Source organism: Orbicella franksi, chromosome 4, assembly GCF_964199315.1.
Source record: "Orbicella franksi chromosome 4, jaOrbFran1.1, whole genome shotgun sequence".
Taxonomy (NCBI): Eukaryota; Metazoa; Cnidaria; class Anthozoa; order Scleractinia; family Merulinidae; genus Orbicella; species Orbicella franksi.
In genome coordinates, this window is record NC_138148.1 from 1,978,885 (window position 1) to 1,999,839 (window position 20,955).

Sequence of the window (20,955 nt, forward strand, 5' to 3'; positions counted from 1 at the left end):
ATTCTTAGACAATTCTTAGTGAATCCTTAGTCAATTTTTGGGCAATTCTTAGTCAACTTTTAGGCAATTCTTAGAATTTCTTAGACAATTCTTAAACAATTCTTAAACAGTTCCTAAACAATTCTTACAAAATTTTTTGGAAAATTCTTTGACAGTTCCTTGAAAATTCCTTGACATTTCTTTCACCTTTCTTTGGCAGTTCTTTGACAATTCTTAGACATTTTTTGGAAATCTGTGAAACAAGTCCTTGAAAATTCTTAGACAATTCTTTGACATTTCTTTGACAATTCTTCGACACTTCTTTGACACTTCTTTGAAAATTCTAAGAAAATTCTTTGACGAAACATTGACATTTAGTTAGAATTCCTTGACAATTCTTTGACAGTTTTTGACAATTCTTTGCCAGTTTTTAACAATTCTTTGACAGCTGTTTGACTATTGTTTGATAATTCTGTGAAAATTCCTTGGAAATTCTTTTACAATTTACTTGAAAATTGGCCTATGAAGTCAAAATTCCTTAGGGTATTATTTCTTCAAGATAAGTGACCATATAGTTAGATCAAAACTTCAGATACTTCGTGTATATGAAGTGAGTTTTCAAGTGTACAACGTGTAAGAAACAAATGACTTAGTGAAGAGTCTTCATGAAATTCTTCTTGACATGACACCAGTTGTGATTATCCGGGGTCTAAACTACAATTTCGTCATAGAATATATTTCGTTTCGGCACAAGTTTTTGTTACGTGCAGATCTTTTACCTTCAGTTTGCATTTGCAGCATTTTTCTAGCCATTTTTATCAATGCCCTAAATAATCTATTTATTACATATCAGTATTTAACGTTTAGTTTGTTTCAGGATCTCCTTGAAAAGAGTTTTTGGTAAGTGCAGTATGCAGTTGTCGAATCATTTGAGGCTTAAACGCTATTCCGTTAATTCAATAAAACAAAGTTTCGCGGTTTCTTGCTGACCACGAACATAACAAAATGAAGAGAATATCTTGATTCCTTGGGTCTTCTTTTAGGTTGATTCTGATAATTTGGCAATAAATCAACGTCGTATAGTTCATGAAATTCTTTGTGTATCTGACTCTCGATAATGAATACATTTGAACCGGAACATTTCATTTTTATTACTTTTTTGCGACAAACCATGAAGTGGTAATTATAAATGACAGAAGGAACAAAAACAATTAGAAGATTCCACTTGGGCACTAATACAAATACTGCAATCTGTTAGGTTTAACTATCGTAACAATTAGCCATTGGAGGTCGTCTACAAAATGGCGACGTTTTTCTTGCTTTCCTCGCTTTAGGTAAAAACGAAAAGAAGAACATTCGTTGTTATTCGACCTTAGAAACTGTAAATTGCGGTCAAAAGCGGACAAGTGTGTGAACTCAGTTCCTAGCAACAATTCAATCTTCCTGATTTTGTTAAAGAATGAAAACCTATCACCTCATAGAAACCTCGAGCTCATAAGATGGACTTATCTTAATATGTTTCCAATATTCAGCTTGCATCTGAATCCAAGAGCTGCACATGCCATCACGTCCATCCAAAGGGTTACACCTAGTAGCCTTTGCCCTTTTATTTAGTAAATCTCTTTTCGACCTAGAGAAAAACAAAGGAAACTTCAATATAACCTAAGCCTATTTTGCGGGAATGTAAATCAGAAATAATTTCAAATTCCTAAAATTTTGAGGTAGGGTCATACTCTTAGCTTCAATTTTTCTTATTACGTCAGCATAAAACAGCTCCGCCTTCAGTTCATCGTGTAGTCTGTCAAGATTATTAATTCTAAAAACCCAGATTTTCGTTCTTTGTAAAATTTTAGGTTAGTTAAATTTTATGGCAGGTCCACACCAGCCCTAAGGCAATTAGGCAATTAGGCAATTTGGTAGTACATTGAGACCATCTTTCATCCCCTGGTTAATGGTTTTCTTCACAAGTAGCTGACGAATTTTTATTTTACCGTGGATAAATAACTGAAGATTATCTAATATCTTAACAGTGCATTGTGATGGTAAAGAGACATCAGGTTGAAACAGTTTCACGGTACATGACAACAGAAGTAAGATAACTACTATTCACCTATCTGAAATAATAAGATGTTTAAAATGGCTTTCCGAGACGTCATGCTGCACACTTAGATCCAAAAACTGATGGTTGCACTCCGCACTCAGGAAGAGTCCTTAAACTTTGATACACTGAGTAAAACAATACACCACGGCTCAACCTGGAAAATAGGAAAACACCAGTAAACAATCCAAATCCTTAATCATCCTTGCTGTACTTTTCACAACAGAAGTACTTCCGAGAACTCCTTAGAAAACACAGCTGTGACTTTGGATCGCGCGAACAAAAGCCTGCTTTTTCAAAGTCTTTAAAGTGCTTCGACCCTGCTTACAAATAAAAACTCACCTTTATGGAATGGAGATGCCATTCACCAAACAGAACCACTGCTTCAGTTGAGCTCCCGAGTGGCTGGACAGCATCTCAAAGGATAAAAACTGTAAGAAAAACAGCGAAAGATAACCTGTTACCATTGTTTCTTTCAACGGGGAAGCAATTTTCACATCAGGTCAAATTATTACAAATTTACCAAATCTGGAATTATAGCAAAGTAATGAAAATATCCTAATACTGCCTCCAGGACCGGTTCAGGCTGTTATACATTATCATGAAATTGGGCTTATCAACACTACAGGAGTTTAAAAATATAAAAAAAACGCAATTAACTTATCTGAATTCAGAAATTGAAGTAGTGGCTTGTATCACTAAGAAGCTGACCTGCAGGACTAGCTTGTCAGTTTGATTTGCGGCAACTGGCTGAAGGAGACTGCTCCAACGCAATTTCTTGGGACACGTCTCTGCTATGCTGTTCCGTCGGATTGTGAAAACAACAATAAAAAACAATACTTTAGGCTATCTATATTTAAAAAATCGCAAAACACTGTTGTTGGCCGTTAATTTGACTTTTTTTTCACTGTTATTATTGATCATCTGTGCAGGCTCTGAACACACCATGCTGCCAGTGGTCATGGTCGAGCTTGCGCTTGTGTGTTATTTTTAGTTTTTGAATGGATCTTGCATAACTTAGTTTAAAACAGCATAGAAGAAATTATTTGCCATCATAAGGACACAAACACTATATTTGGTGCCATGTTTTCACCTGAATAAAAATTTCAGATTAAAGCGGGAACAAGCAAAAGCCTGGCAAAGCCTGGAGTGTGATAACAGTGTCTGACTGTGAAATCTCGGTTGGCTTAGCAAATACCTGAAAACTACCTGAAATACGCTCCTCCTTAAAGTCTGCATGGTTTGAAACACATTTTCCAATCGTTCTTGTCAGGACGAACGGCTGAAGTGACAGCGCGGTAAATTCAGAAACTGCCAGTGCAAGAGTGACACGAAGAGCTGAACTAAAGAAGCACGAAAAAAACATACATAAGCTTAAAACTGCAATACGTACTCAATAAAAGTGTAATTTTTAAAGACTGCAAACAAGCCGAAACTGGAAAGAGTTTGAAAATTTGCGGTCTGACAGTCAAAGTTTCGTTTGATTTGTACAAGAATGAAAATGCACATGAATTAAAGGGTCATTTGAACCGACTGGTCTGCATTTGGCCGAAAAACAAGCTGAGTCATGCAATGATTAACTTCGAGCAAAATTTATTTGCGAACCCTGTTCACTCAAACAACCTGCAACACGACGATTCCCGCGGAGCGACCGAAGGACAACTCGCACTGAACATCACGGCGTGATCACAAGTCCGTTTACTGGCCAAAATTGGAAGGCTAACGAAATTTAGAAATAAAACTAAAGCTATATAACAATTAAATGAATAGAAATGATACAAAAAAGGTAGAAAAGATGAACTTACCTGAAGGAATCACATGAAAAAAGATGTCCGCTGCTTCGCTTCACAGCACAACGATGAACAACGTCTAAACTAAGAGTGTGTCATTTGAACACCTCTTTATATATGTGATTAAAATTCATACCACGCAACTACACGAAAAAATGCTTGAATTAAACAGAATGCATTATAAGGCGTCTTCAGAATTTTTTCGTCAAGATTTTTGGTCCTTAAATCACTTCAACAATGATGCCTTGAGAAAAGCACGCACTTCGATTATATCATCAATGCGGAATGTTGCTTTTGTTTCAATAAGCGCGTCGCTGACTTTTGTTTTCAAGCTTTTACCATCGAGGTATATTTAGAATTCTTCCATTAGGTGGATTCTTATTTAATTTTTTTTCAGGGAAAGCAAACGAATGAATATTACCGTAACATAATTTAATAGATGCAAAACTTCTGAGCGTTGAACACTTTGTTTTGTGGTACTCGGCTAAATTCAGTACTTGAAACGGTTTCAGTATTCAGAGCGGAAAAAGTACTGCGCAGCTTTCTGCGCGGTACGCGAGGATGTCGCTCGGTTGATTTTTGTATATCTGCCAAGCATGAATTTTTTTCCGGCATTTCACTGTTAAGAAAACAAGGTCCCCTGCCTGCTCAGAGGTTCTCTTGCTTATCTATTCAGTGGTGTGCTTATGTGAATGTAATATGCAAAGAGAGTTTGTGGGAAAAAAAAATGTCATTCTTGTATACCGCGGGGAAATAAAGGGTTCGGAAAACTTCTTTAGGTTAATTTTGTCTGAAAAAAAATTGATTCCCACGAAAATAATACACCAGCTTCCCATTAGTGACGTGAAAATGTTGCAGTTTACCGAGGAAATGGGAAAGTATATAAATTTCGTAATTGTTTTTGGTTTGCACGATCGACGAAATTTCCGCCACTTTGTCAAACTTGGAACCTGGCGTCTAACACTGGCGCACGCTTATTATGTTTTTTTTTTCCGCTCTGAATGTGCAACTGTTATAAGCTTACCTTGCCTAGTTCGTAGGCCTCAATATTTCGCCGCGGTCAATCGCGCTGAAAATCAATTGACCGTGAAGGCCAGGGATAAAGCCGTACGGGAACTAAGCAATAGCTTAACCAACAGCACCTACCTACAGTGACTTGATATCACTGGATATTTAGAAAACAGTCCCAGGAAAATACGCCCGCTGATTGGTTAAAAACCATGTTTCTATAACTCGATAGAAACATAGAACTTGCACGAGCTGTTGACGTGATGATGGCGCGAGGAAAGAGAATTTACATTTTGATAATCAAAGTTAACAAGCTGTTTTCCTTTTTTTCGTCGCGGAGTTTTCTAAAAGAAATAGAAACCTTGTTCTCCGTGTTTCTATCGAGTTATAGAAACACTCATGAAAGTTTGGGAGAACTCGAAAAAGCTGTGGAAACAATCGCCCGCGTCTCGTGTTCCCACAGCATTTCTCGTTCTCCCAAACTTCCACTCGTGTTTCTATAACTCGATAGAAACACGGTACATGTTTTCTATTTCTTAAATAAAGTATTCTTTCAATTTAATATGATTTATTCTTTACTATTCTGTAGCATATCTCAAAACTACAACATTAAAAAATTGGCGGTACCGTAAACACGCGCTAAAACGAGGCGCACATAATTATTGACGGCGGGAACCGAAGCATATGCATTACAGACATTAAGAGAGTAGACAAGGCATCTGAGTTTGAGTACCGTGTGAACTTGCATGTCGACACTGTTGTCATCTGCACAATGGCTATCACGGAACATAGGAGAAGCCTTCCGTTATGATATACATTGCAATGCGCAAATGTACTCCAATTAACGGTTTCTATCATAATACGAAACCGTGACGAGAAGTTGAAGATATTACCGAAGACAGTTTAAATGAATTTGGAACCCTGTCCTGTATCCACCCCTGTTCTGGGTTGTTATTCTCCCGGCTGATAGCGTTATTAACCCTTTGAACAACTACGGCTTCAGGATAATAAAATAACAACAACAAACATGTTATCAAATGCTAAAATTTTAATAGCAACAAAGATAACCGCAAGGCAACGATTCTTTTAAATCTGCTCTCAAGAGTATTGAGTTCAACTCCGTCAAGAGTTGTCCTCCGGGGGTGCGTGGTTAATGCGGCGTTTAAAACGTCTTTCAACAATAAAGTCTTCTGACTCTTAAAGAGTTTTTGAAATAAGGCTTATTTCAAAACAAGTTATCAACTGAAGGACATGGTTAGTTTGAACAAAGCACAGCCGTGTAGTAACTGGAAAAAAGCAGGATTACGGTGGCCAGACAAGAAGAACCAAGGACAACAAAAGTAGGAATCTCTTCCATGGCGCTCCCTGCGCCGTACACTTGAACACCAAACTCCATCGTCAGGTTACAGAAGCTGTGATGGAAAAAATGACAGACACACAAAGATTAAGACACCTGGCTGTAGACGTCAATCACAGGCTAGATTTAACGGTTGATTCTGGGCCCGGTTTGAACTAGAGATAAGGTGTTGTTTTAGAAATGGTACCTCTTAGGGGTGAAAAAAATGTCAAGCCACGCCCACAATACAGGATCTTGGCTCCTTGGTACTTATTAGAGGTTCTTTGTAGAATTTCTTGCGAGCACCGCCGGTTCAAAGCTCAAAACGATTCTTGAAGTTTTGGAAAAGAAATACCGCTGGTAGGCTGGAATCACGCTCTTGTTTTGTTATATCTACATCTACATTTATTAAGTCAGCAGAAGCTATATCTTGAGTTTGAAGAGCCTGAAGCTGTTCATAGAGACGCGAATACAATACAACTGTGGTACAAATACGATATGGGCCATGGAACGATTTTGGGTGCCACAATCATCTTTGATCATGTTTACTTATTTCTTGTTAATACCTGAAGTCAGGATCGATAACTTTCAGCGTGAAGACAAACGTGCCGACATCACTCCACACAATATGCGAGGAGGCTTCAGAGCTGTTAAGGATTTCATATGGCTGATCAAGATTAGCTAGAGACAAGGGAGAATTCTGTTGAAAACAGCTCTGGTAATTCTGTTGAATTAAGTGGAGAAGAAGATTGGTTCTATTATAATTGGAACGTTTACAAGCCGTATTAAATTACCCATGACCAACTCCCGTCTGGTTTGTAACTCAATCGGTGAAAATCCCACCGGGGACAAAGAATTTCACGTTTCTTTTCTAAGGATTCCGTACAATTCCAGTGTTACTACCTTAAATCTTTGCTTACTTACTACTTTTACAAGTGCCACGTGGCCCAACGTTACAATCTCATTTGCAGCTTTTTATTTGAATGCTGGTCACACTCTAAGGTTTCAAGGGCCATGTTATTAAGGGCAACCAGCTGCACCATGTATGAATGTTATGCTCCTGTACATACCTTTCTTTTGAACGGTGCACATTAATCAAGTAAGAACCAGAATAACTGAGTTGAGGTTTTTTCGCTCATTGCGTTATTTTCTTTAAATAACACTTCTCGGCTTGGCACCAGTCGAAACTTGCATAGTAGTCATACCTCTTTAGACCACGCTGATTCCATGGTTTCTTCCTGAGTAGACCCGCGTATCATCTTTTCCCAACTCTGCGCCTCGCTAATACACCCAGCCTGATGCGTAGAAATGAAAATAGCGCTTTCGTAAGCCTTCACTGACTTTCAAGTCTTTCAACAACAAAGCACTTTTATTTTCATTATACTGATGTAAACTTAAACAAAAACAGCACTTCGGCTCCGTGATCATTAAAAAAACTCCCAAAACAAATCAATCAGGGAGATGTGTTGTGTTTGGCCAATCGAATGTAAAAAAGAATTGCCCTACCCGACTATTCTCGCGTTTTTCGTCCGTTACACGGTTTCCCGTGCTCTCTGCCTCATGATTTCCCGCGCTTGCCATCGGTTACATGTTTTGCCGCTCTTTCGTCCGGTTACGCGTCTTCCCACACTTTTCCCTGGTTGTACGTTTTTCAAAGTCTGGCCGAAGTATAAGTGGCTTTTTATAAGGAACAATATTAGAACAAGGTAGTGTTAGAGCACTGAAACCAAGGTAAAAAAAAAAGCAAATAAATTTAAGGTGAGATCACGTCGGCGTAGTAAATTCGCTTTGCTCTTTCTTTCCAGGATTCCAAAGCTGTAAAACCATCTTATTGTAATATATATATAAATATCTCACCTACATTATTTCTACCAACGTTAACAGATCTAAAAGTAGACACTTAAGTTGCCTACAGCTACTCGCTTGCCCCAGTGACACACCTCTTCCATTGTTGCACTGTACTTGTAGCCTGCTCGTCCGTGCTGTTCCCACATGACATAGTTCACATCTACTTCTTTTACAAAAGTTTCTCCGTCATATCTGAAAAAATCATCTATGTATTTTACTGGATGATTTCGTTAAAGGGTATGCCTTAAAGTTAAAACTGGGTTTATGCGGTATTTTTACGCTAACATGTGACTTTATGTTGTTGTTTGCTTATAATTTTGTGCGACGCGGTTACCACGTTCTCCACATCTTGGGTATTTTGAAAGATACTTTGGTTATATTGGGACGTTTTTGAAGGGACTGAAGATTGCTTGTACTGATCCTTTAAACACTCTCGGTAACGACGGATTCTACGACGGTAATGCACTTTTTAATCCATCAAATATTTTCGCTCGCACGCGATTGGTCTAAACTCATCACTTGAATGAATGTGCCCCGGCTAAAACTGGAGAATATTTGAGTGATATTCCCCAAAATACAAAACTGCCCGAGCTATGCTCGTTGAAAACTGTTCACTTCTCAGAACAGATAATGTCCAGGACAAATATCCGAGCATGTTTTGGCGCCAAATGAAGGCTATTGCTTATATAGCTTACAAGTGAATGACTGGTTTGAACGGCTCATTATTCTGTACTGTAAATGGACATCCCAGCTTGACAAGGTTATATTCAACAGTCTAGACAAAAACAAAAGGTCGGTTAATATAAAATTGCGTCCAACACAGGCAATTATCAAAACTAAATGATCACAGAGACTAGAACAACGAAAAGGTAACTGGTTAAGACAGTAATCAAGTATTATTGAGTGATGTCATCAGACATGCTCGCGTGCCGTTCGTCTTGGCCAGCTACACAAAAATGTACCTTTAAACATGTTTGAAGTTTTCAGCCTGAATACGTTTTTATTACTACACGGTTTACACCTTTGATACACTTAAATTGTGCAGAAACGAGGGAAAAGTTTTACCTTATCTGAAACTTGACGATTTGCAAATGAATAACGTTTCTGTTGATAACTGCAAAAGAGAGGCGATGCCTAACATGAATGCGCCTTTATAAGATAGTTAGAAAGCGATTAATAACGACTAAACTTCAACTGATCCAAAGTTACAAATACACTATGTTCACACTTGGTCAGCCCGAGAAGGGTGCCTGAGTTCGAATCTCGCTGAGTACTAATGTGAACACACCTTTTCTCCAAGTACACACACCAAGTACACACACCAGCATTCGGGCAGTTTGCTTCCTAAATGGTACCCGAGTACTTGGAGTACCCAGTGTCTGAATGCAACACTATCTTGTGCCAGTGCCCAGACACCAGTGCTCGGGTACCAAGTGTGAATACAGCCTAAGTTAGAATATCTTTCACGACTTAATTCAACAATTGTTCAGTATGCTGATGATATGTGTACAAAATTGCTTCAGTAAAGCACCCTGTACTTTTGTAACGTACCTACTCAAAATGTTGTACTTTGTAATAGTTTGCAATTCTTTTTCTGTTTGTATTTTTGTAACACACATCATTACCTTCTGTATAATCTTTTGTATCTCCTTTTATTGTCCTATTGTGCTTCATGTTGTAATAATAATAATAATAATAATAATAATAATAATAATAATAATAATAATAATAATCACAAAGTACAAAGATCTTGAGATTGAAATCGAGAAAACGTGGGGAATGAAAACAACAACTGTCCCAGTGATCATTGGAGCTTTCGGGTTTGTCAAGAAGGGAACAGAAAACTACATCGGCAAGATCCCACTCAATATTAGAATAACAGAGCTACAGAAGACCGTCCTCCTTGGAACTGCTCACATACTTAGGAGGACTCTATCCATCAAGTAATCCTGCAGACTTATGACTGCCCTAGGCTCATGGATTGAACTCGGCACCATAAGTTAAAAGCGGCAAGACTTTAAGGACTTACAATAATAATAATAATAATAATAATAATAATAATAATAATGATAAAAAACCCTGTACTCTGTTCCATCCTTCACTCAAAGCAAAAATGCTTTATCAGTTATGTATTTCGAACTAATTTGTATTAAACTTGTTCAACTCTCTTACCTTTGCACTAGATAGGAGTAGTTTCGAAAGCCAGCACAACTGGTAGGTTTCCTGGTGAAAAATTACACCAATCATATAGTACAGCCTCAGTGATGTCTATGAAGAGCAGAATTGTGAGAAATAACATATCCTATAATGTGGCAAATGCAGCCCTACTCACCCCCGGGGAATAATATGTCGGCTAAGTCGACATCCGATAGCTACATTTGTTTCCTATAAGTATATTTAAAAAAAATCATAAATTGACATACAAAGCTCAAGAAAAGTTTTAACATTTAGCTTGTAATAAATTCTCTGAACACACTACCCAGTAAGCTATTCACCCTGTTGGAGAGAGACAGAGAAGTTAAGCTTTCAGTGTTTCTCCCGAATTTACAATCTTTTAAACATGAAAAGGTCAGGAATGCTCATCATCTTGCTTGGGGGTGTAAATCACACTTAGTGTGTTCACGATCAAACACCACTAGTTTTAGCTGTCGAAGTATCTTTTAGGTTGCACTCAAAGAAATAATGTGCAGTTCCAGAGAATATCCATACCTCCCCCATCAAAGGGATTTTTTTCCAAGCCCCCCTCCCCTCCCCTCCCCTCTGGAAATTTCAATTAAACTTGATACATTTCTTTAAATATTTTGGTCTTAGAGAAACCCCCACCCCCCAGGAAATTCCAATCCCTTCTGTGGGGGGGGGGGGGGGAGTATAGATATTTTCTGGTGCTGCACAATAATAAAAAATGCTCTCATGTCTGTTTTAAGGTTTGATTTTTGCCACTCATCAGCTGGTCAAATTAAACCTGAGCCACGCCCAAATTGGTCTCGTTTAGAGGCTTAATTCAAATTTTCCGATGAGCATCCCCAATCTTTTCACATGGGGGTCTCCCCCCACCGGGCTTCCCTGTTACAGTGCTACTTACAGCTTTTAATGTGATACAAGACTGATCTTCAGAAAACGCCTCAATCCTAAACACAACATCCCTAAAAGAACCACAACATTGTTATGTTAACTGATCTGGAATGGCTCAAAAATTGATTTTACACTGCTAAAATCTATGATTGGTTTAACCAACTCAAACAATCAGAGATGGAACAAAAAACAGTTCTGACATTGCCACGGCACAACCTCAGGCTTGGTGGTGGTTAATTTGTGTTTGCTCTAAGTTTTAGGAGCTTTTATTGCTTTATTGTTTTGTTTATCAGTTCATTGTGATTGAGATATAATAGGCCATTTCCAAGTTACCATTTGCCTCTGTGCCAAAACGAGTCTTCCTATGAAACCAATCATATGAAAATGTATTCCACCTACATGTTAATTTTCATGCAAATCAAACTCATTTTCACATGAAAGGTTTTGCATGAAGACTTATTTTCAAACACAGGCACAAAGTAACTTGGAAATGGCCTATTGCTTTCAGAAATCACTCTTACAACAATAAAGCGAAAACACTTCATCCACAGTCATCAATAACTAAATTTGTTGTTTTAAAAAGAATGTTACCTAGAGTAGTTGTAACCCTGGTTTCTTCTTTGTTTATCCTTTTCTCCAATGGAAACTGTCTTATTAAAGCAAAATACAACAGAAAGTTTAAACAATGGCAGTGAGGTAAGACTTCACACATTTGACCTGTGGAGTCCCTATTCTATATAAATAAACTTCTCCTGAGCTATTAAACCAGATACCTGAATTACAAATACCAAAACAAATTGGCCATTGTCTAGCAATACTTACAACATTTCTGGATATAACTCCAATAGCTTGCCGTTCTGCAGATATTTCTGAGCTTGTTAAATTAAATGTCAAGTGCTCTGTATTTGAGAGACTTCCCTGGAATAAATGCTAAAATATGTCAAAACTCTGATTCCACATGAACCATTTAGCAACAGACTGAAAGACTGATTTTTGAGCGACATTTACACTCGATTATAACAGTGAGATTCCCTTTCTCTTTTTCTTTTGCTTCATCAGTCACACAAAGAAAAAATATCTGTCTTTAAGTTAATCTTGCCAACAATTGAGTACATCTCTCAGAGTCGCTCTTTAGTAAGACAAACCAACAAGCCTATTTTCAGATCCTTGCAAGTTCAGATTGGAAAACGCGCTTTGCTGCTTTGCTAGTTCTTTCCAGTTTGCCATTAAGCAAGAATATTATAATCGTATTTCTGCATCTTTGGATTCTCTGTAAGTAAAATATTACTCACAATCATTCGATTATCTCCCCAAGGTTCAGGAATGAGTTTAGCCCATGCCTGCAATGGAAAGAAAACGGCAAAGGATCAGATAATGTCCACAAGCTTCGCAGGCCATCAAGGTTTCAGCATTATGCCTGTACACGAGCGCAACTTGCTTCCCGATATTCAGTGCTCCAAGTGAAATGTTTGCAGAAATTCAATCGACGTAAATGAGATTCCCTACCTCCAGTTTTTCTCCCTTGTCTAGGAAGTACCTTGACTTGAGGTTGTGGAGCAAAACTTCGTGCTAAAATAAACACACATGTCAGCTGCTGAGCATGCAATGTTGATTGTCGCAAACATTTCATGGAGTGTCGATGACCAGTTAATTTCAGATTACCCACATAAACGGTTTCATTATAATCAAGAATGTGTTCCACATATTCCACTGACCTTTGGACATATTCCCCATACCGGATGAAGATTTAACAGAATGAGAACAAAACTCAACAGAATGGTAGGGTGTCTCAGAGCTGACATGATGTCGACGCGACAAGAGGATTATTAGGAAGTCCAGGTTAGGGGAGGGGAGGGGAGGTTGTTGACGCTTAGTACCTCGCTAAGACCTTCACACGACTATGGGCTACTACTACTGTAGTGGTGAAAATGCTAAGGTGCCTGAAAGTCTATCCCTGAGGTTGTGGATTCGCCCTGGTGTTGGGTGCGGCTTATGGGTCGGAATGACCTGGAGGGGTAACAGGAAAGGAATGGCATTCTTGAAATGTGACCGAGTAGCAGTAGGCACGTTTTATACCCAAATGTTTCAGCATTAGAAATTTAAAAAGAATTCTTGGTCGTTAGGGGATTACGGAAAGGAATCAAAGTTGCAAAGGGAGAGCCAAGTTGAGGGTGGATGAGGGTGGAAGCGAGGGCTTAAGTGACAATTCTATGATGTAGTGGGACTACAACCTATCAGAGAGGCAGGGGTTGGGGGGAGCGGATAACTTCGTGCAGTTTGCTTCACTGAGGGTATGAGTTTGAACCTCATTCAAGATCAAGCTGTCTTTGATCAAAACAGTTCAATTAAAGCAAAGCAAATAATTGTTGAAAAGAATTACAAACTTCACCCAAATAAGGCAATTTGACAGAGATATTTGAACATACATTTACAAATTTTCCAAGTATTTTATTACACATACAAATGCATTACATGTTATCAATCTCACTAACCTACACTGCACTTTTGGACAAATCATGCTACATTCCTTATAATGCATACACGAATGTATTCCATTAAAATAATTCAATTTTTGCAAAAGATCAATCAGCTTATGAGAAACATGTGTCTAACGTGCCAACTCACTAATTCCCAAATGATCAGAAGAGCATACAAGAAGTGGGAGGTGCAAAGAAACTGCTACAGTTTGTGTGTGAATTTTGGATAATCAAAAATAATTTTTAAGCCTTTGTCTGGAAGCATTGAATAATTCACAGTTATTTTGACACCAACACGAGGATCAAAAATTGGATCAACCTGATAAGATGGCTGAGAATCTAAAGCAGCCAAGTTAGACTGCAAAAAAAGAACAAAACCAAAAAAGCAGACTGTGAGAGACACTTTATACTGGACAGCATCTAATGACTGATTTCTACAAATTGCAGGAGGGCAGACACAAACACTCGTCTATTGGATTACGTGCAATTCACTGTTGCAATCCCAGTAATTTTTGATCAAGATCACACAATTTTAGGGAAAAGAGCTGTACAGAGTTTCATGTTCTATGTCTGCAAATGAATGCAGTTTTTTATGATTGCATATTTTAACCCAGGATTGACCAGTTAAGCAAAATCACATCCCCAAGTCTTCTCAAATTTAGTCGATTAAATTCACCTGTTATTTTAGCTTCAAATTTATCCTCACATTCCAGGCTTCATACATCTAGCACTACATCTTGAACTGAGACAATATTTATTGTTTCACTTTCATTCATTTTCAGTCTTCATCAACTTAACTATCTTAACAAAACCTACATTTCTGCTGAGTGAATAATAGTCAGCAAAGAGGAACTGTTGAGTTCACCAGTTCAATCATGAGAGTTAAACACTATGTTGACCAGCCTCAATTCTTTTAAGTACAAATTTGTTGTGGTTTATTACTGCAGACATGCAAGTGATAACATAAAATGACCGCAAAGTGCTACTATTAAAAAGACTGGTTATCAATTACTCTTTCAAAATTAGTAGCTGCTGAACTATCAAATTGGTTAACAAATCTTGTGTAATGTGTGTTCATGAATTTTATAAATCACTTTGAACACAGTCATGCTGTGTTTGAACCAATAAAGAGGGAACCAAAATAAAAAACATATCCATAATCCTCCAATGGAAGATTCTCTTAGTTTGAAGGCCCCCCCCCCCAACCACCCCAACTGATCTCAGAATTCCACCTTATAATTTATTAGTACTATAGCTTTAGCTTCATACTTTCCTGAAGCCTAATATTGTAAATTATAAATTATATTAATGATAATTTACTAAGATCGGCAAAATTTAGCTTGGTTCATTGTCTTCTACATGTACCTACATTTCTTGTGCTTGAAGAGATGTGATATCTCTGGTTTTGGTATTGCGCCACTTATTCAAAAATTACTTTCAACATCACAAAATTAGAAACAAGCATAATTATGATTCTTTACAATGATCCCATATGGCTGCAGTAAACTGTTTTTTGCAACATGCTAAACTTACCAACAGCAAACTTCTACACTTATTTCATTATCACCACTATACTGTGTTCTAATTAGCTCTAACTGTCATGTAATGGGACAGGTACTCCCATATCACCTAACACCTCTTTGATACACATAAGCAAGTGCTCCATATCAGCCGGATACAACTTTCCAATGTTACCAATCCTAAAGCAATCAGCAGTGCTTACTTTCCCAGGGTAGATAACTTGGTCTTTACTGTTAAGCCGACTGTAAAACTCTTCAAAATTGTAGTTAGGGTGTTTGGGGTTGTAGTATGAGGTGATAATGTACCCTTCATGGGTGTCATCTAGGAACTTCTTGAAGCCAAGTTTTCTCATTCCATCCTGTAGGATGTGGCAGTTCTCCATGTATCTATGAAGAAATGATGTACTTCAGTGCACTGTGCATGTTTTTGTTTTACAATTGTAACAATTAGGACAACTCTCTGTTGTTCACTGGTAGAGAGCTATGGTTGACAGGTGAATAAAACATGAAGATGGCACTTTGTTCCGTTTTGCTTGCTCACTTGGAAAATGAAAACATCAGTGAGTTAATGAGTTGGCAAGAGTGAGAAAGCAAGAAAAAGAGTGAGTGAGCCATCATTTAATTTGTTACCTTTATTCATATTTTGCAAGCACATTGAGAAACTGTACTAATAACAATTTTTTTATCACGAGTTTGTCATACTGGGGTTACATTACATTGTAACAAATACACATCTTCTTGTGCTATTTATTTGCTTATCCCTTACCTGTTTGCTCTTCCATCAACTCCCCCTTCAGCCTTGAACTCTGACAAAGCATATCGAAAGGCAAGCATCGCATGAGTTGCTGGGGTAAACCTAAACTGTCCACTCTTCTCCAATCCTTCATACTGGTCTACGATGTCAAGCGAAAGACTGCGTGCCCATCCTTTACACTTCTTCAAGGAATCAATGTGACCAATCACAAATGAGAATCCAGGGACGCCTTCTATACACTTGTTTGCAGAGCTGACCATGAAATCAACGTTGGCAAGATCTAGATTGAGCGGAACTGCACCGAAGCTACTCATGGCATCAACGAAAAATGACACTCCTTGGGCATGTTCTTTCACAAGCTTGCCTACTTCAGCAACTGGGTGAATGACACCTGTCGAGGTCTCGCAGTGCACCATGGCAACATTGGTGATGGATTTGTCACTTTTCAGGATTTCTTCAATTTTCTTCACATCTGCTTTTGAATTCTCTTCTCCACTCAATACAACCTGAACAGGAAAAGGTGCCAATAAGAATTCATAGCCCTCAAAGCTTTTAAGCAGCGTGCATGTTTTGTTGTTAGGCTTTGTTTTCATCAAATTCCCAGAAGGTATAGTCATCAGGGGTCTAATGGATCACAAGTTCAGTCCCATCCTGAGAGTTTCCATAACATGAGGCAACCAATAGAATTGCTGCTCCCCCCGGATGGGATGCCAATCCACTGCATGGTTACCCCTGGTAATCTGCTACACTTCCAGTTAGTTTACCAGTGCCCATTTGATCTCCTGGGTGGAGAGTGACACTGGGAGAGTAAACTTGTGTATTAAAAGTTCTTGTTCAAGGAGAGAATCCATCAACCAGCCAGCCCTGGAACCTTGGCTGTTCAGTCTAGTATCAGTTAATAACTTTTGAAATATGTATGCAGAAAATTATTTGGTTGACTGTATGGGTTGCAAAATATCACCCACTTTTTTAAAGAGTTCACTATGCATTTAATCTTGTCTTAAGTTAATAAATTGTTAAGTAAAAAGACATACTGTTTCTATTCCAGCAACTTCACAGATCTTCATCATTCTCTTGCCATAAGAGCCATTTTCAATAATGAAAACTTTTCCACCTTCTTTCGGTGTTGTTGTAGTAAGTACAGCCTCTACAGCATATGTTCCACTGCCTTGAAGAAGAACAGCAGTGTATTCTTCTGGAGAGACACCAGCAATTCCCAAGAGCCTTGAACGAATTGTTTTCACAACATTAATAAACTCAGTGTCACGTGAGCCAAGGTCCCGAAGCATGGCTTTCTTTGTTTCAAAGCTCACTCCCAGAGGTCCAGGTGTAAATAGCTTTTTGTCCTTGTGTCCAGACTCTAAATCTAAAGATTGAAATATAAATTAACAACATTGCTTATTTGGGAGGCAGCATGACCAAGTGGTTAGAGTGCCGGACTTGAAATCTGGAGGTTGTGGGTTCAATTCCCGCTCTGACCACTTAGCTAGAGTTGTTTCTTGGTAGACCCGAGTTCAACTCCTCAGTCATGCTTGAAAAGAGTCAACTGGTCTGTCTCCCACCAGTTGGGATTCTTAAGCTTATAATGTTTAGTTGATATATTTGTTTATTTCCGTTAAGTGGCATGCCTGTGAACTGTAGATAGGTGAAGTTAAACATTTTTGCATCAACAGTTACCTGAGTACCCCTCTTCATGTTCCTTAACTTTTTTATTTAATAAAAACCCGTTTGGGAAACATCTGTTTGATAGATGTCACTTCCGATCTGACCTATAAAAATTCAATATTAATAACATGCCATAATTATATTTTTTATTTCCTCAAATACTAGCAAGCACAACAAGCATTTCTGCAGTTTGGGTGCTCAAGAGGCTTAGAGAGAAAAAATAGGAAGAAAGAGGGTGAGGGGAGAAAAGGGAATGCATGCTAGCAGAAAGCCTATGACTGTGAAAAAAAAAATGTTTTTGTTAGTTGATACTTAATGACTGTATTACTGGGTTAGGCAAAAGCTGTTGATATGTCTTCAGAGTGAATGCAAATCCCACTTTGCTGCAGTAACATTCAAACAAATTAATGTCATTAATCTTCTTTCCCATTGTCAACCATGCACATTTGATAAGCTCATCAATCAACATTATTACACCAAACCAATCAGAAAACCTGCTTGTGGGCAAAAAGTCTGGTTTGCTAGCAAGCATGTTCTGTCAATCCTTACCCCCATCCATCACACTATTTTTCTTTTCTTTTCTTTTTAAAAGTCTCCTGCCACAATTTTTGTGAGGAAAAAAATGATATGGGACACTAATTATTATAGAGTGCTTGCTAAGTAGGCTATTCAAATGGTTTAAAATTGCTTGGAGATGTAAGATCAAGCTAACGATCTCTGTACACAGGGATAACAGGATTTTGACTTCATTTCCAGCTTCTTCCTGTTCTAGGAGTCTCCCAGTGGTTAATGAATTCCTAAACTAGCTAAGAGAGAACGTGCCATAAATACAAGGAAGCAGAATTCTCCATGGTTTTGACAAATCCACCAAAAAAGCGCATCAGCTCTAATTGCGTGACCATAGAGAAAAACAAATCAACCAATCTTTGTGATGTGGCACAACATTGTATTGTACAAACAAATCACTCTCTTTTGAGAAAACAGCAGTTCCGACGGCAGAAAGAGGTTCAAGTACTATTTTTCTTTCTAAAATTGCTATTTTCTACAGTTACTAATCTTTATTTATGCGACGACAAATAAGTTTAAGATACGTTGTTCAAATCCATACCTGGTTCATCGAGACTCGAAGTCGAAGCACAAAGCCGCCACGAGGTACCGTAAATTACTTGCGGAGATCTTTTACAAGCTCGGACCACATGGGACAAAGACCGAGTAATTCCACAACGGAATGCCATCCCTTACACTTGCTGGTATGGAACTGTAGAGGAACTTTATCTACACAGCAGCAAACGAGCGAATACTAACAGACGATGTGCGCCAACTGAAGTCATGCGCACACACAACTGGCCTGCGTGACTTCCCGCACGCGGGCGGGAACTGGGCGGGGAACGGGGCAAGGAACTACGGGCAATGAGTTGTAAAATGGATCGTGTAACTCAATTTGTTGCGTTGATCTATCATATTTATTTCTTTAGTGCAATCATTTGCTGGTTTTCGAAACTTGGAAGGGGCGGACTTGAAAGCAGGACATAAAAAAGTAGGATAAATGCCCACAATGCCACACCGGAAACAAACCAAAACCGGAAACAGTGCACTCCGGGACTACAGGTCACATGATTCCGTGCGGGCCAAATCCCTGAGATGGAATGAGTTACGCATAAAAAAAAATCTTTTATATTTAAGAATAATTAATTTCGGAAGTAAGACTATGCGTGTATGAAACGATGAATGAAAATAAAAGAAAGTTAAAGGAAATTTGACCAGAAAAGAGTTTATTGTTCCGTCCGATTACTTAGACCGATCACGCTCTGCCTCGCGGGCATTTGTCGGACATTTGGCAAGGGTTAGTTAGGTGAGGTGGGACGAAAATTGTAGCGGCATACGTTTACAAGAATCAGAGCGATCCTGATCCAAATCAACCAAAAGGAATGCACCCTCTGTCCCGTGGGTCGGGCGTTTGCCCCACTGAGGAGATTTACAAATGACCTAGCCCTATCGTGCGGGCATTGATGAAACTTCTTCAAAAACAGTGACAAATGCTACGGTGTAGAATGAGCGGGCTCGGAATCAAGTTTTAGCCCGGGGAAAAGGGAATAATTCCTTGACAAGGTTAACGTTCTGCCGGCTTCATATCGCTGATCGGGTTGATGAGTAAGAGTCTGGAACAGGATATCAGTTTTTTTTTCAAACAGTGCGGCGACTGATAGTCTTTTTGATATGCAAGAGCGAAAGATCTTTTGTTTTGCTCAAGTTAAAAAAAAGGTTTACAGAAAGTAGTGTAGAATTGCAGATCGCTTTACTTTATTTTCCTGGATCACGGTGCAAATATTTTTACTACCAATGTCTGGAACAGTTGTTTGAGAAAGTGCATCACGGACTCATACTGGGTAAGGGTTTTAAGACTTTTACCAGCCCACGTCTGAATATGACTCCTCTTGAGGCCCCCAAAGAAAGAAAAGTTCCATCTTAATCCTCCCTCCCCGGCCCCCAACTCCCCCAACCAAAACGCCTTTCTGGTATGGCTGGATATCCCAACGGTATGGACAAACATAGGAAACAGGAGAAAGCTTTACAAGACAACCGTTAAGGTCGGCGCACACGTGGGGACTTGTCCCTGCGAATAGTCCCTGCAACTACTCCCCTGAAGAGTTTACACGAAGGGACTGGTCCCAGGGACTTGTCCCACGAACAGTTCACACGAAGCGTTTTGAGGAACAAGTCGCACCTCGTCGCAGGGACCAAATTTTAGTCCCTGCGACTAGATTTTGTGGTAAAAATGGTTAGCTCACACGATGGGACTACATGTCCCCGCGACTAGTTGCAGGGACTAGTCGGAGGAACGTTTCACTTCGTGTGTGCCGACCTTTAATGTCAATATGAATTTAACACGCTAGGTGACTCTTTCTTCCATGGGACTTTGCACGTACATCATTGTGAAATTTGGACTTGAACTTATTTTATCATTACTGGCAAATGAAAACAAACGACCACATCTTTTTTTTTTTCTGTTTTGTTGAAATAATACAGTGCAATTTATTTTAAGAATACATTGCTTGAGCATTTATCCCTTAAAGTAAAAACTACAATTTCTATTTCTCAAAATTACCATTGTTTTCTTTCTGAGAAAAATTAACCTCTTCCTCAAATACCGTTAAGTTTATTATCTGCACTAAAGAATAATGAAATTCTTATCTAACAAGTTTTGCATTCCCTACCACACCAAATTATCACACCTAGGGAATATTGTCATGGTGTATACTGACGCATAGAGTCCTAATAGTTATTCCCCTCTTCACATATAATATAGACATAAAGCTATTTACAATACAATTTGATAAAAATAATGCTTGGCACTCATATTTAGCATTATGCTAGCCTGTAAACAGACTCCTAAATGCAGTCAGGGGG

General features: G+C 38.6%; 2 protein-coding genes and 1 long non-coding RNA gene across 3 annotated transcripts; all 3 read right to left on the reverse strand.

The window, feature by feature from the left end:
• Positions 1-1,087: 1,087 nt before the first annotated feature.
• Positions 1,088-3,374, reverse strand: LOC145483405 (uncharacterized). Its single transcript, XR_014048917.1, has 4 exons — positions 3,287-3,374; positions 2,789-2,876; positions 2,090-2,508; positions 1,088-1,609 (listed from the first exon to the last, which is right to left on the reverse strand). It is a non-coding gene; the product is annotated as an uncharacterized LOC145483405 (long non-coding RNA).
• Positions 3,375-5,723: 2,349 nt separating this feature from the next.
• On the reverse strand, positions 5,724-12,933 carry LOC145484563 (cation channel sperm-associated auxiliary subunit epsilon-like). Its single transcript, XM_081463146.1, has 14 exons — positions 12,847-12,933; positions 12,638-12,700; positions 12,424-12,471; positions 11,954-12,049; positions 11,723-11,781; positions 11,142-11,202; positions 10,392-10,444; positions 10,232-10,282; positions 9,125-9,173; positions 8,755-8,834; positions 8,152-8,251; positions 7,417-7,506; positions 6,778-6,935; positions 5,724-6,287 (listed from the first exon to the last, which is right to left on the reverse strand). The coding sequence occupies exons 1-14, from the start codon at positions 12,931-12,933 to the stop codon at positions 6,131-6,133; spliced, it is 1,152 nt and encodes a 383-aa protein (XP_081319272.1). The 3' UTR covers positions 5,724-6,130.
• A 625-nt stretch (positions 12,934-13,558) lies between these two features.
• LOC145485835 (2-aminoethylphosphonate--pyruvate transaminase-like) lies at positions 13,559-20,101 on the reverse strand. The gene is made up of 4 exons (XM_081464480.1): positions 18,656-20,101; positions 16,917-17,248; positions 15,895-16,388; positions 13,559-15,515 (listed from the first exon to the last, which is right to left on the reverse strand). Exons 1-4 carry the CDS (start codon positions 18,780-18,782, stop codon positions 15,200-15,202), a joined length of 1,269 nt encoding a protein of 422 aa, XP_081320606.1. The 5' UTR covers positions 18,783-20,101; the 3' UTR covers positions 13,559-15,199.
• Positions 20,102-20,955: the final 854 nt, after the last annotated feature.